The following is a 14,662-nucleotide window of genomic DNA, read 5'->3' on the forward strand; positions in this document are numbered from 1 at the left end:
CTCATGTACACCTGTGGTGGATTCATGTCAATATATGGCAAAACCAGTACAGTAAAGTAAAGTAAAAAAATAAAATTAAAAAGTAAATAGATTCAGAAATTACAGATATGATTGAATTGGCTGATAAGATCTTTAAACCACTAATATTAATACATTTAATGAAGCATAAAAAGAGGAAAATCTAGAAAGAAAACAAATGGGATTTCTAAACAGTATCTGAAATGAACAATTATTTGGATTACTTTAACAAGATGTTAGACATTGCAGAATAAAAGAATTAGAAGTTAAACAAATAGCAATAGGAAATACCCAAGCTGAAGCAGAGATAGAAAAAAAGAAAAATATAAATGGAAACTCAGTGGCATGTGGGAAAATATCAAATTATATAAAACATGTGTATTTGAAGATGCAGAATAGGAGATGAGGAGAAAATGTTAAGAAATGACAGATAGAATTCTTCCAAATTTAATGAAAACTGTAAACCCACCAGTCCAGGAGGTTCAACAAATCCCAAATGAAATCAAGAAAACATTCTTAGAAAACCCTATAATACAATTGCTGAAATTCAGTGATAAACAACCAACCAAACAAAAAGAAACAGTCTTAAAAGCAGTTTAAAAAGTTGACACATTATATACAGGAAACTAAGACAAGTTGTCCTGACTTTTTGTTGGAGGCAACATAAGTTCCTTAACAAAGTCAAAACATATTTTAAGCACTGGAGCTGGGGGAGGTGTTACCTAGAATTCAGTCACCTATGAAAATATTTTGCAAAACTGAATGGAAATTTAAATGATTTCAGATAAATAAATGATAGTATTTGAGGTGACCAGACATATGCTGCACAAAATTGCTACAAAATGTCTTCAGGCTAAAGGCAAACGATAAAAGATGAAAATGCGGATCCACCCAAAGCTATGGACACTGCACTAAACAGTAATTTTGTGGATAAATATAAACATTTTTCTCTCATTGTTAATATAATAGAATATTTAAGGCAAAATAACAGCAACATTTTATAGGATTCATAATGTAATTATAAGTAGAATGTATGACAACAACAACAACACAAATGACAAGAACAAGGAAGTGGAAGTTTACTACAGTAGATTTGACATTGTGTGTTGTGACAAAATGTCATCTCAAGGTAAAATGTGATTGTTTTTCTTGTTCAGTGGCTAAGTCGTGTCTGACTCTTTGTGACCCCACAAACTGCAGCATGTCAGGCTTTCCTGTCCTTTACTATCTCACTCTCTTGAGTTTGCTCAAACTCAAGCCCATTGAGTCTATGATGCCATCCAACCATCTCATGCTCTGTCAAACCCTTCTCCTCCTACTCTCAGTCTTTCCCAGGATCAGCGTCTTTTCCAATGAGTTGGCCCTTCACATCAGGTGGCCAAAGTGTTGGAGCGTCAGCATTGGTCTTTCCAAAGAATATTCAGGGTTGCTTTCTTTAGGATTGACTGGCTTGATCTCCTTGAAGTCCAAGGGACTCTCAAGAGTCTTCTCCAGCACCACAATTCTAAAGTATCCATTCTTCTGGGCTCAGCTTTCTTTGTGGTCCAACTTGTACATCCATACATAATTACTTGAAAAACCATAGCTTCATCTATATGGACCTTTGTTGGCAAAGTGATTTCTTTGCTTTTTAATATATTGTCTAGGTTTATCATAGCTTCTCTTCCAAGGAGCAAGTGTTTTAAATTTTATGGCTGCAGTCACCATCTGCAATGATTTTGGAGTCCAAGAAAATAAAATCTATCACTGATTCTACTTTTTTCTCTTCTATTTGCCATGAAGTGATGGGAGCAGATCCCATGATCTTAAGTTTTTTGAATGTTGAGTTTTAAGCCAGTTTTTTTCACTCTCCTCTTTCACCCTCATCAAGAGGTTCTTTAGTTCCTCTTCACTTTCTGCCATTAGAGTGATAGTATCTGCTTATCGGAGGTTGTTGATATTTCATAAAAGTTAATTAAGCAGGATGACAATATACAACCTTGATGTACTCCTTTCCCAATTTTGAACCAGTCCATTGTTCCATATCCGGTTTTAACTGTTACTTCTTGTCTTGCATACAGATTTCTCAAGAGGCAGGTAAGGTGGTCTAGTATTCCCATCTCTTTAAGAATTTTCCACAGTTCATTTTGATCCACACATCGAAGGCTTTCCCATAGTCAATGAAGCAGATATGGATGTTTTTCTGTAACTCCCTTGCTTTTTCTATGATCGAATGGATGTTGACAATTTGATCTCTGGTTTCTCTGCCTTTTCTATGCCCAACCTGTACATTTGGAAGTTCTCCATGCACATACTGCTAAAGCCTACCTTGAAGGATTTTGAGTATAACCTTACTAGTATGTTAAATGAGGACAATTGTACAGTAGTTTGAATGTTCTCTGGCATTGCAATTTTGGGGGATTGGAATTAAAAACTAACTTTTTCAGTCTTATGGCCATTGCTGAGTTTTCCAAACCACTGACATATTGAGTGCAGCACTTTAACATCATCTTTAGGATTTTAAGAAGTTCATCTGAAATTCCATCACCTCCGCTAGCTTTGTTCATAGTAATGCTTCCTAAGGTACACTTGACTTCAGACTCCAGGATGTCTGGCTCTAGGTGAATTTTCACATCATCATGGTTATCCAGGTTATTAACACCTTTTTCATATTGGTTCTCTGAGTTTCTTGCCACATCTTCTTGATATCATCTGCTTCTGCTAGATCATTGCCCTTTATTTTCTTAGAGTCCTCAACTAGTATCGTCAAAAATTTGTTGAAGGTGAGATTGGAAAATATCACTTTTCCAATGATCTTCCCAACAGAGAACTGATTGACTGTGCCTGCTAAGGACCCACTACAGAAATCGTCAGGGATCCCTTGTCCCACCTTCTCATCAGGTGGGATAACATGTTCCTGAGACCCAACCACCAGTATCAGAGAATTTGCAGGGATATATGATAATATTACCTCAATTCTGGTTATTAGCATGGGATTAATGTCCTGGACAATTCATCAAACATTCCTATAACAACTGAAAATATCTCTTGCAAAAACTGTGACCACTCAGTCACATTCTAATTTCCACCTTGGCTCAGGTCAAATACACTTAGGCAGCATAGAGCCCTTATTATGTATCAGTCATCCTCTCTTAACCTCACTACCCTGAGTTTTGCTCCAGCTTCTGTGTTGTAATTACCAAACTTCAGGTTTTCCTGCAGCTTCAACATCCCCACAAATAGGATGTGAGCTCCCCACCTAGGTGAGAAGGTGCACCAGTATGAGACAAACCCTTGACACAAATCCTCCATCTTTTTCTTCCCTGTGACCTGGTGACCTTCAAATGCATGGATGATATCACCTCAAACCTTTTCATAGTGTAACTAAACCCTGGCCCTGAGTACTGTCATTTGTTCATGGGTCTTCACGCCCCATTTTGGGTCACTGCTCCTGTTTTAAGGCTTTTCTATTCGTCCCTCTCCCATGTACCCAGCCACTGGCACTCTGTCTCTCTAGGACTTGGGAGTATAATACACTTTGTTTGCCCTCACCTCTCCTATGTCCCCCTCATGTAACTGCACTTATCTGACCATCCCATGAAAGAATACAAGCTACCATGATGAATTTAAATCCTACAAGTTCAGCCTGGCAGTTGTACATGTATGAAGCATTTGACCTCATCTCCCTTCCTCCTATGAAGACCACATGACTGGAAGGGCTCAGTGACCAGTGAGTATGGCTTGCTTTCTCTCCAGGGACAAGCAAGCCCTTCTGCTCCCCTGAGCACCGAACATTCAAGGAGTCACTGACTCATTGGAATCTCCAGCCAAGAACGTCCTAAAGGCTGTGATCCATATTCTCATGGTTATTCTGGGAATGAGACTGAGGCTTCTCCTGCTAGGGATTCCCTTTTGGACCAGACAGCACTTACCTGAGCAGACTGCTCCAGCATCCTTGTCATGGGAATGGCGCTCTGGACGATAGTCTTTCACAGTAGGATAACTACACTCTGTGATAGCTGACTCTGGCCCTTTGCAGTAAATATAATCAAACCAAATGGGTCCAATTCCCGGTCCAAATTTAGCCCCTTTGGGAGCATCAACAGCAGTTCCGCACCCCAGTTGTCTGCACACCACAGATGCCTCCTCCAAGCTCCAATTTAAGTCATTCACTGTACCCCGTTCTCCTTGGTGCTTCACTTCCACTCTCCCCTCACAGCGGTGGGCTCCATCCTTCAGCCTCAGCTCCAGAGCTGCAAGACAGACACAGACACAGGAAATGGTTCACAGGAGAAATTTTAGAAGAGCATGAAATAGCATGCTGGTTAGGTATTTAAAAAATGAATAATCTCTGGGAAAAAATTCACTGTGAATAGCGCTTATTGACCTCTGTGGTATAAATTTTCCTGCTGACCCAACTCGAAGCCCCCAATATGCCTTCACTGAACCTGGAGCAGGAAGGGAGGCACCAGGTTTTCTCACAAGCCTGTAAAACCAGCTCCAGGGACACCACTGAGGACAGGCCTTCAGAGACTCTGGATGCTGCCCACCCCCACCCCCCACCCCCTGTAGATGTGCCCAAGGCTACGAGGGCCCAGCTTCTCCATCTCAATTACAGCTCATGGCCCCGGATCCAGGGAGAAATCTTCCCTCTCCTTCCCTGTCCATAAGGAGCATCTCATCCAGCTCAGGAACAGAGGGCTGGGTAACAGGCTCTTAAATGCCCCAGTTTTTCCTGCTGCCTGTGTTCACAACCTTGTGTAATTCCCATTCTCGAAGGTACCTAGAAACTTGCATCTAACAAATGGAGTTTGACAAAAGTGTTGAAATGTCAGTTAGATTAGGTTTCAAGATGACTCTGCTTTCTCCCTTGTTGACCTTCCTGCTCTCTCTCTTGCTCTGTTGAAGCCAGCTGCCACATTGTGAAAACTTATGGAGTGCCCCTCATGACAGGAAATGGAGGCAGGCCTCTAGCCAACAGTCACCTAGGGACAGAGGCCCTCAGCTAAACAGTCAAATAGCCGCCAGCATCCAGGTGAGTATGTTGGATGATATCCACCCCTGCTTGAACCTTCAGATGACTACATCCTTGTAGACATCCTGAGTCAGAGGACCCAGGTAAGCCATGTCCATTCCTGGTCCACACAAAGTGTGAGATACTAGGTGTTTGCTGACCTAAGCTGCCAAGTTCAGCAGTAATCTGCTGCACAACAACATATAACTAATGCATGACTTCCCTCCAGGGTCGGAAGACAGGGGGTGAACAGGCTGGAGGGTTATACCCGAGCCTTCACTACTTCATCCAGATGAGACTTCTTCCTGTGTGACCAGGTCTGCTGCTTGGTCCCAAGTGGAACTGGGACTCAAACCCCCTCTCTCTGTTGCATCAGATCTCACCCAGTGTCCCAGGTTCCTGCCTTCCTGTCGGGAACTGAGAAGTGAGTTTCCTGAGACCTTAAATCAGCTCCATTAGCTTTGAATTCAGGTCAGAAAGTGAGAGTTTTTCTTATAACCTAATGAGATGTGGTCCCTGGGGCACCATTCACACTGCTTAAGTCTACACCTTGCCCCCTGTCCTTTTACTCTGGAAACAGAAGAGGTGCATCACAGAGGGAACATCTGGGAAAATAAACTGGAGAAGATCCTGGTGTGTAGTCAGGTCAGGCAGGTCTCCATGACAGAATACCACTGACTAACTGGTTAAACAACAGAAATGCACTTATCTGATCACAGTTCTGGAAGCTGGTAAGTCCATGGTCACAGGGCTGGCAAGGTCTCATTCTGAGTGCTCTTCTCTTGGCATGCAGGTCATGGCTTCCTCACTGTGTGCTCACCTGGCCTTTTCTAGGTTATGGGCACCCAGAGAGAGGGAGGGAGATGTGTCTCTTCCTCTTCTTATAATGTCATGTACCAGATTAGGGCTATATCCTTATGGCCTTATTTAATCTCAGTTAATTCCTACAGGCCCTATCTCTGGTGCAATAACAGTGGGAAGTAGGGCTTCAATATATGAACTTTGGAGGGACACAGCTCAGTCCATAGACCTGTGAGTCTCATCCATGATGGTAATGAAGATAAGTGGGGATAGTATAAAAGATAAAGTATATTCTAGTTGGAGTTAATATCAAGACATAAATTTTCTTAAGTTGTAACATTAGAAGCTCCAATATGGCTCAAAATTTCAAAAGTTCAGTCCATTATTATTTACTGACTGATTTATCAAAATAAGACAGGGCCACCTGTAATGCCTCCACAAGTCTATCCACAGTTGGAACCATGATTACGACATTGTGACAAAAAGGACGGTTGCTTGAAATGCTAGAAAACAAGTTTTCTTAAACCAATTGTTCCTAACTGACATCAAATGCCGTTTGAAAATAATTCTTTTTATCATAACACGGTAATAAAGAGGATGAAGGAAAACTTTTGAGGAGATGAACAGGCTTAAGACATAAATTGTGGGAATGATTACACAGATGTATATTGATCTCCAAACTCAAAAGTTGTAAATATTAACTATGTACAGTTTTTGTGTGTCAGTCACACTTAAAATGCTTAAAAATAAAGGAATTTTTTAAGAGGAAAGAATTGTTTCCTTAGAGACATCAAGAGTATCATCAAACATCTGCTAAAGGTGTGGTTGGAAAAAATTACTTTTCCAGTGTTTTCCCCAACATAACACCAAAGAGTTGACTGACCGTGGCTGCTAAACACTTAGTGACAAAGTCCTCAGGGCTCCCCGGTGTCACATCAGATGGCATGACACTTTCCTAAGACCAATCACCAGTATTAGAGAATTTGCGATTATATATGATAATATCTTACTCGGTTCCAGCTATTTTCATCAGGTTAATGTCCTGGACAATTCATCAAACATTCCTATAACAACTGGGAGTGTCTCTGCCAAAATGCTCTAACCATCCAATCACATTCTACTTTCCTCCTTGTCTCAGGTCAAATACACTTAGGACTGAATCCTTATGTCTCATTTCATGCTCTCTTAACCTCACTACCCTTAGGTTTGCTTCAGTTTCTGTGTTGTAATTGTCAAGCTTCAGGTTTTCTTGCAGCCTTAACATCCCCACAAATAGGAAGTGAGCTCCCGACTCAGGTGACCAGGTGCACCAGGGTGATGAGACTACCCCCTGAAACATATCCCCTCTTCTTGTCCTCTCTTGTGACCTAGTAACATTCAAATGCATCAGTGAAATACCCTCACGTCTCCTCCTTCTCTAACTCCACCCAACTCCCATACTGTATCTTGTTCACAGGTCTTCATACCCCATTTTGGGTCACCACTCCTGTTTTACGACTTTCCTATTGGTCCCTCTCCCATGGTGGCTCAATCAGTAAAGCGTCTGCCTGCAATGCAGGAGACCCGAGTTCAATCCCTGAGTCAGGAAGAACCCCTGGAGAAGGAAATGGCAACCCACTCCAGTACTCTTGCCTTAAAAATTCCATGGATGGAAGAGCCTGGTGGGCTACAGCCCATGGGGTTGCAAAGAGTCGGACACGATTGAGCGACTTCATTCTCCCATGAACCCACCTGCTGGCGCTCTGTCTCTCTGGGACTTGTGAGTATAATACACTTTATTTGCCTGTACCTCTCCTACATCCCCTCTTGGAGTTGCACTTTAAATGACTATCCCATGAAAGAATACAGCAAGCTACCATGATGAACCTAATTCATAGAAGTCCAGCCTGGCAGCTGTACCTGCACGAAGCATCTGACCTCACCTCCCTGCCTCCTATGAAGACCACAGAGCCTGGAAGTGCTCAGTACCAATAGGTGTGGGGACTTTTCTCTCTAGTGACAAGTAAGCCCTTCTGCTCCCTTGAGCACCTAACATTCAAGGAGTCACTGGATCACTGGAATCTTCACCCAAGAATGTTCTAAAGGCTGTGATCCATATTCTCATAGTTATTCTGGGAATGAGACTGAGGCTTCTCCTGCTAGGGATTCCCTTTTGGACCAGACAGCACTTACCTGAGCAGACTGCTCCAGCATCCTTGTCATGGGAATGGCCCTCGGGACGATGGTCTTTCACAGTAGGATAACTACACCTGGTGATAGCTGACTCCTGCCCTTTGCAGTAAATATAATCAAACCAAATGGGTCCAACACCTGGTCCAAATTTAGCCCCTTTGGGAGCATCAACAGCACCTCCACACCCCAGTTGTCTGCACGCCACAGCTGCCTCCTCCATACTCCAGTTGTGATCATTCACTGTACCCCATTCTCCTTGGAGCCTAACTTCCACTCTCCCCTCACAGCGGTGGGTTCCATCGTTCAGCCTCAGCTCCAGAGCTGCAAGACAGACACAGACACAGGACACACGAGATTTTGGCAGACCATGCAGTGGACTGCTGGTAATTATTAAAATGTAAATACTCTGATGTCTGAAAACAAATCCCTGTGAATAGCATTTATGACCTTTGTGGTATAAACATTCCCACCATGGCCAACTCTAAGCTCCCAATGTGCCATCACTGAACCTGGAGCAGGAAGGGAGGCACAGGTATTTCTCACAAGCCTGTAGAAACAGCTCCAGGGATACCACCAAGGACAGGCCTTCAGAGTCTCTGGATGCTATCCTCCCTGTAGATGTGCCCAAGGCCACTAGGGCCCAGCTTCTCTGTCTCAGTTACAGCTCATGGCCTGGGATCCAGGGAGGAATCCTCTCTCTCTTTCCTTGTCCATAGGGAGCATCTCATTCAGCTTAGGAACAGAGGGCTGCGGTAACAGGCTCTAAAGTGTCCAGGTTATTTCTGTCACCTGGTGTTCATCTAATCCCCTTGTCTAATCCCCAGACAAAAAATGAACCTAGTAACGTATATCTAGAAAAACAATTTGCAAAGTGGTGAGATGGCAGTTAGATTAGTTTTCAAGGCAACTCTGGTTTTCCCTTGGTGACTTATCTCATTCTGTCTCTTGCTTTAATAATGCCAGCCGGCATTCCATGAGCTGTGTATGAAAAAAAAAAAAACCCTCATGACATGGAATGGAGGCAGGCTTCTATCAACAGCTGGCAAGGGACTGAGACTCAGTCAAAGAGCTAACCGAAGGTCTGAACACTGCCAACATCCGAGTGAGAACATTTGCATGATATCCATCCCTGGTTGAACCTTCAGATGACTGCACCTTGTGAGTTATCTGAAGAGATAGATTCTAGGTAATAAAAATATCACACAAATAAAACTGCCACTTTCAATGGCCAGCACTTCCACAGAACTCAGAAATGACTCCCACATCAGCATAAAGAAAGAGAGGGCAGGAAGGAATGAGGGCAGGAAGCAAGTGAGATGGAGCTGTGGTGAGCACGGGCGCTGACCTGGATCGCGGCCCGTCTTCCCTCCTGCATTTTGTGCATCTTCATCCCTTCCCCATTCTGCACCTCAGGCCTCAGTCTTTTCAGCTGGTGAGTCTCCTCCCAAATCTGTCTCCTAAACCGCCTGGAATCTACTCCTTCATTCATACAAGCTCCTCTACATTACTGCTTTTCATTCAGTCTCTTATTCATGTCCAACCTTTTGGGAACCCATGAACTACAGCACGTCATTGTTTCCACAATGGGATCTCTCCTAAACACAATTCCTCACTTCTAAAAATCCTCTGCAGAGGATAGAATTTCTTTCTCTTCCATAACCAACTCTTGTGATTGAGAGGAAGAAACTCCAAGAGTTGCATTTCAGTTAAAATAATGAAAAGTCATTCTGCTCTAATCTCATTTCTGCTGCATCACCACAACATTCACCTACCATCACATCACTAACCATAGTTCCTGAAAACAAAGAAAATACAACCAGTAGGAGGAAACTGGTGACTAAAATTAATAGAAGGAAACTGGAACAGTTCATAAAAATGTCAGAGCCTAAGTTAGAGCAATGACATCAGGGAGTAAAAACCACAGTCAGGGTTTAAATGCCAGAGCACTCTCAAATCCTTATATTTTAAAGTATATCCTACCTGGAGTTAATATCAAAACATAACTTTTTAAAAACTGCAATATTAGGAGCTCCAATATGATTCAAAATGTCAACAACTCAGTCTATTTCTATTCACTGGCTGATTATTCAAAATAAGGCAGGGCTGTTTCCACAAGTTGATCCACAGTTGGAACCATGATTATGACATTGTGACCGTAAGGACAGTTACTTGAAATGCTAGAAAAGAGTCTTCTTAAACCAATAATTCTTAACTGAAATCAAGGGCCTTTTGAAAATAATTCTTTTTAATCATAACACAGTAATAAGGAGGATGAAAGAAAACTTTTTGAGGAGATGTACAGGCTTATGGCATAGACGATGGTAATGATTACACAGATATATACTGATGTCCAAACTCAAAAGTTGTAGATATTAACTATGTATAGCTTTTGGTACGTTAATCATACCTCAATAAAGGAGTTTTAAAAAGAAAATAACTGTTGTCTTAGCCTCAAGAGTACCATCAAAGACCTGCTAAGGGTGAGTTTGGAAAAGATCACTTTTCCAATGATCTTTCCCAATAAAACACAGAGAGCTGATTGGCTGTGCCTGCTAAGGGCCTACTGCCGATGTGCTCAAGAGCTCCCCTGTCCCACCACCTCAGCTGCAGGAAGAATACTTTCTTGAGACCCAACCATCTCTGTTAGGGACTTTGCCGTGATATCTGATATTATCTTCCTCATTCCAGCTATTGTGGTGGGTTTATACCCTGGAAGGACATCTCTGATGACTCAGTGGTAAAAAATCTGCCTGCAGTGCAGGAGACACAGGTTGAGTCCCTGGATTGGGAAGATCCCCTAGAGGAGGGCCTGGAAGCCCTCCTAAATTTTTGCCTGGAGAATCCCATGGACTGAGGAGTTTTGTGAGCTATAGCCCATTGGGTTGCAAAGTCAAACACGAGAACTGAAGTGAATAAGCACTCACACACGTATACCCTGGAAAGTGCACCAAACACTCTGAAAACAACTGGGGACATTTCTCGCAAATACTGTGACCACCCAATCACATCTAGTTTCCACCTTGGCTCAGGTCAAATAACATAGAAAGAATCGATTTCTTGATATATATATAATTTCAAGTTCTTTAAACCCCATTGTCCAGTTTCTGTGTCATAATTGTTGAATTTCAGGTTTTCCTGTAGCCTCAGTATCCCTACAAACAGGATGTGAACTTCCCACCCAGACAATCAGGTGCACCAGAGTGATGGGTCTATTCCCTGCTACAAATTCCTCTTCTCATCCTTCCCTGTGACCTAGTGACATTCAAATGCACCAGTGAAGTCCTCCCTTGCCTTGTCCTTGTGTGACACAGCCCAGACCCCCAGTAATGTCACTTGTTCATGGGTATCCACTCCCTTCTTTGGTCCTCATTTCTAGATTGATCTTTGCCAATTGGTACCTCCCTCATTACCCACCTGATGATATCTGTCTCTCTAGGATCTGTGAGTATAATGAAATATGTTTGCCTGAATCTCCCATGTATTCCTTCTTGTCTGACCATCTCTTGAAAGAATAGAAGAAGCTACCATGATGAAATTAATTCATACAGGTCCAACCTGGCAGTCGTACATGTATGAAACATTTGAGCTCACCTCCCTGTCTCCTATGACACATCACAGAGACTTGAGAGACCAGTTACTACGGGTCTGGAGACTTTCTCTCCAGAGCCAAACAAGTCTTTATGTTCCTTTGAGCAACCAATATTCAAGGTATTAATTACTGTGTGAGTGGAATTTTCACCCAAGTATATTCTAAAGGCTGTGATCCATAGTCTCAAATTTACTCTGGAAATGAGACCTAGGGCTTTTCCTACTGGGGATACCAACCAAGATCAGGCAGGGCTTACCTGAGCAGACTGCTCCAGCATCCTGGTCATGGGAAAGGCCCTCAGGACGATAGTCTTTAAGAACAGGATAAGTACAGGTCGTGAGCACTGACTCTGTCCCTTTGCAGTAAATATACTGAAACCAAATGGGGCCAATCCCTGGTCCAAAATGAACCCCTCTAGAAGCATTAATGGCAACTCCACACCCCAGCTGTCTGCAAACCACAGCTGCTTCCTCCAAGCTCCAATTTTGGTCATTCACTGTGCCCCATTCTCCTTGGTGCTTCACTTCCACTCTTCCCTCACAGCTATGGGCTCCATCCTTCAGCCTCAACTCCAGAGCTGCAAGAAAGACAGAACAGAGCAGAGATTTTAGGAGACCATGTGGTAGTATTCTGATAAGTACTAAAAAAAAGGAAAATTCTGGTGTCTGAAAACAAAGCCCTGTGAATAGCATTTCTTGACTTTGTGGTAGAAATATTGTGATCATGGTCGACTCTAAGCCCCCAATGTGCCATCACTGAACCTGGAGTAGGAAGGGAGGCACCAAGTGTTTCTCCTGAGCCTGTAGAACCAGCTCCAGGGATACCACCGAGGACAGGCCTTCAGAGACTCTGGATGCTGCCCTCCCTGTAGATGTGCCCAAGGCTATTAGGGCCCAGCTTCCCTGTCTCAGTTATAGCCCATGGCTTGGAATCCAGGGAGGAATCCTCCCTCCCCTTCCTGTCTATAGGGAGCATCTCATCCAGCTTAGGAATAGAGGGCTGGGTAACAGGCTCTAACGTGTCCTGATTATTCCTGCCACGTGGTGTCATGTCCTTGTATAATCCCCAGACTCGAATGTACCTAGTAATGTGTATCTAACAAATGGAAATTGGTAAAAGTGATGAGATGTTAATTAGATTAGGTTTCAAGGTGAGTATGGTTTTTCCCTTGGTGACCTTTCTTGCTCTCTCTCTCTCTTGCTCTGATTAAGCCAACTGCCACATTATGACCTAATTTGGAGAGAAACCATGACAAGAAATGGAGGCAGGCCTCTAGTCAACAGCCAGCCAGGGACTGGAACTCTCAGTTCCATAGTCCACCAAGGTCTGATGCTGCCAACGTTCAGGTGAATATGTTGGACGATATCTTCCCCTGGCTGAACCTTCAGCTGATTGCATCCTTGTGAGACATCATGAGTCCAAGGACCCCATTAAGTCATGTCAATTCCTGGCCCACCGAAAGTGTGAGATACTAGGTGTTTGCTGACTTAAGCTGCCAAATTCAGCAATAATTTGCTGTACAGCAACATATAACTAATATAGGGTTTCCCTCCAGAGTCAGAAGACAGGGGGTGAACAAGCTGGAGGGTTATACATCAACCTTCACTACTTCATCCAGAAAAGACTTCTTCCTGTGTAACCAGATCTGCTGTCTGGTCCCACCTGGAACTGGGACCCAAACCACCTGTCTCTGTCGCACCAGGTCTAAGCCAGTGTCCCAGGCTCCTGCCTTCCTGTCGGGAACTGAAAAGTAAGTTTATTGAGACCTTGAATCATCTTCATTAGCTTTGAATTCATGTAAGAAAATGAGAATTTTTCTTATAACCTAATGAGATGTGGTTCCCGGGACACCATTCACACTGCTCAGGTTTCACCTGGCCCCATATACTTCACTCTGAAACCAGTAGTAGTGAGTCAAAGAGAGGAACGTGTGGAGAAATACTGAACTGGAGAAGATCCTCATGCATTAGAAGTCTCCAGTTGCTGCCTACCACAAGATACCACAGACCAGCTAGTTAAACAACATGAATGCATTTATTATATCAGATTTCTGAAGACTGGGAAGATCACTTTTCCAATAATCTTCCCCAGTGTAGCATCCAGGAGCTGCTTGTCCATGGCTGCTAAGACCTAATGCAGGTGTCCTAATGCCCTCCCCTGCCCCACATGCCAGCATCTAGCATGGCCCTTTTTTTAAGACCAATCAGCTCTATTAGGGAACTTGTTCTGATGTCTGATCATTTCTTCCTCAGTTCCAGCTATTCTGATGGAACTAATGTCCTGGAAAATTCATCACAAATTTTGATAACAACTTGGAATACCTCTGGCAAATGCTGTGACCACCCAATCACATTTTAATTTCTACCTTGGCTCAGTTCAAATACATTTAGACGGGATTGAGCCCTTGTTATGTATCACGTCAGGTTCTTTTAACCTCACTGTCCTTAATTTTGCTGCAGCTACTGTGTTGTAATGGTAAAACTTCAGGTTTTCCTGCAGCCTCAACATCCCCACAAACAGGATGTGAGCTCCCCACCCAGGTAAGCAGGTGGGGAGAGTGATGAGTGTGATGAGACTAGCCCCGGACACAAATCCTCCACCTTGTCCTCCCCTGTGACCCAGTGACCTTCAAATGAACCCGTGAAATCCTCACACCATTTCATAGTATAGCTACACCTGGACCCCGAGTATTGTCACCTCTCCATGGATCTTCAGTCTCTCTTTTGTGTCACCACTGCTTCGTTGAGCCTGCTCTCTTGGCACCTCCCCCATGTACCCACCTGATAAAACTCTCTAGGTCTCCCTAGGATCTGTGAATATCATAAACTTTGTTTTCCTGCACCTCTCTTCTATCGCTTGTTATAACCATAATTTTCTGATCATCTCATGGAAGAATACAACAAGCTGCCACGGTGAACCTAAATCACAGAGATCCAACCCAGCAGCAGCACACGTATGAAACATTTGAGTTCACTTTCATGCCTCCTATGACATGGCACAGAGACTGGAGGGACCAGTGACTACAGATCTGGAGACTTTTTCTCCATGACCAAGTAACTCCTGATGTTTCTTTGAGCACCTAACGTTCG

General features: G+C 43.3%; 1 protein-coding gene and 1 pseudogene across 1 annotated transcript in view; both read right to left on the minus strand.

Moving 5' to 3' along the window:
- Positions 1 to 6,275, minus strand: part of LOC138436428 (antigen WC1.1-like) — a 30,635-nt pseudogene extending 24,360 nt beyond the window's left edge.
- Positions 6,276 to 6,277: 2 nt separating this feature from the next.
- The window catches only part of LOC138436429 (scavenger receptor cysteine-rich domain-containing protein DMBT1-like), a 58,638-nt gene continuing 50,253 nt past the window's right edge, over positions 6,278 to 14,662 (minus strand). Inside the window, exons 11-13 of the mRNA XM_070292329.1 lie at positions 11,830 to 12,150; positions 7,985 to 8,305; positions 6,278 to 6,315 (exon numbers count right to left, since the gene is read on the minus strand). Of these exons, the coding sequence (XP_070148430.1) occupies positions 6,278 to 6,315; positions 7,985 to 8,305; positions 11,830 to 12,150 (680 nt within the window). The remainder of the gene's footprint in view (positions 6,316 to 7,984; positions 8,306 to 11,829; positions 12,151 to 14,662) is intronic.

The sequence above is a fragment of the Ovis canadensis genome, chromosome 3 (genome assembly GCF_042477335.2).
Source record: "Ovis canadensis isolate MfBH-ARS-UI-01 breed Bighorn chromosome 3, ARS-UI_OviCan_v2, whole genome shotgun sequence".
Taxonomy (NCBI): Eukaryota; Metazoa; Chordata; class Mammalia; order Artiodactyla; family Bovidae; genus Ovis; species Ovis canadensis.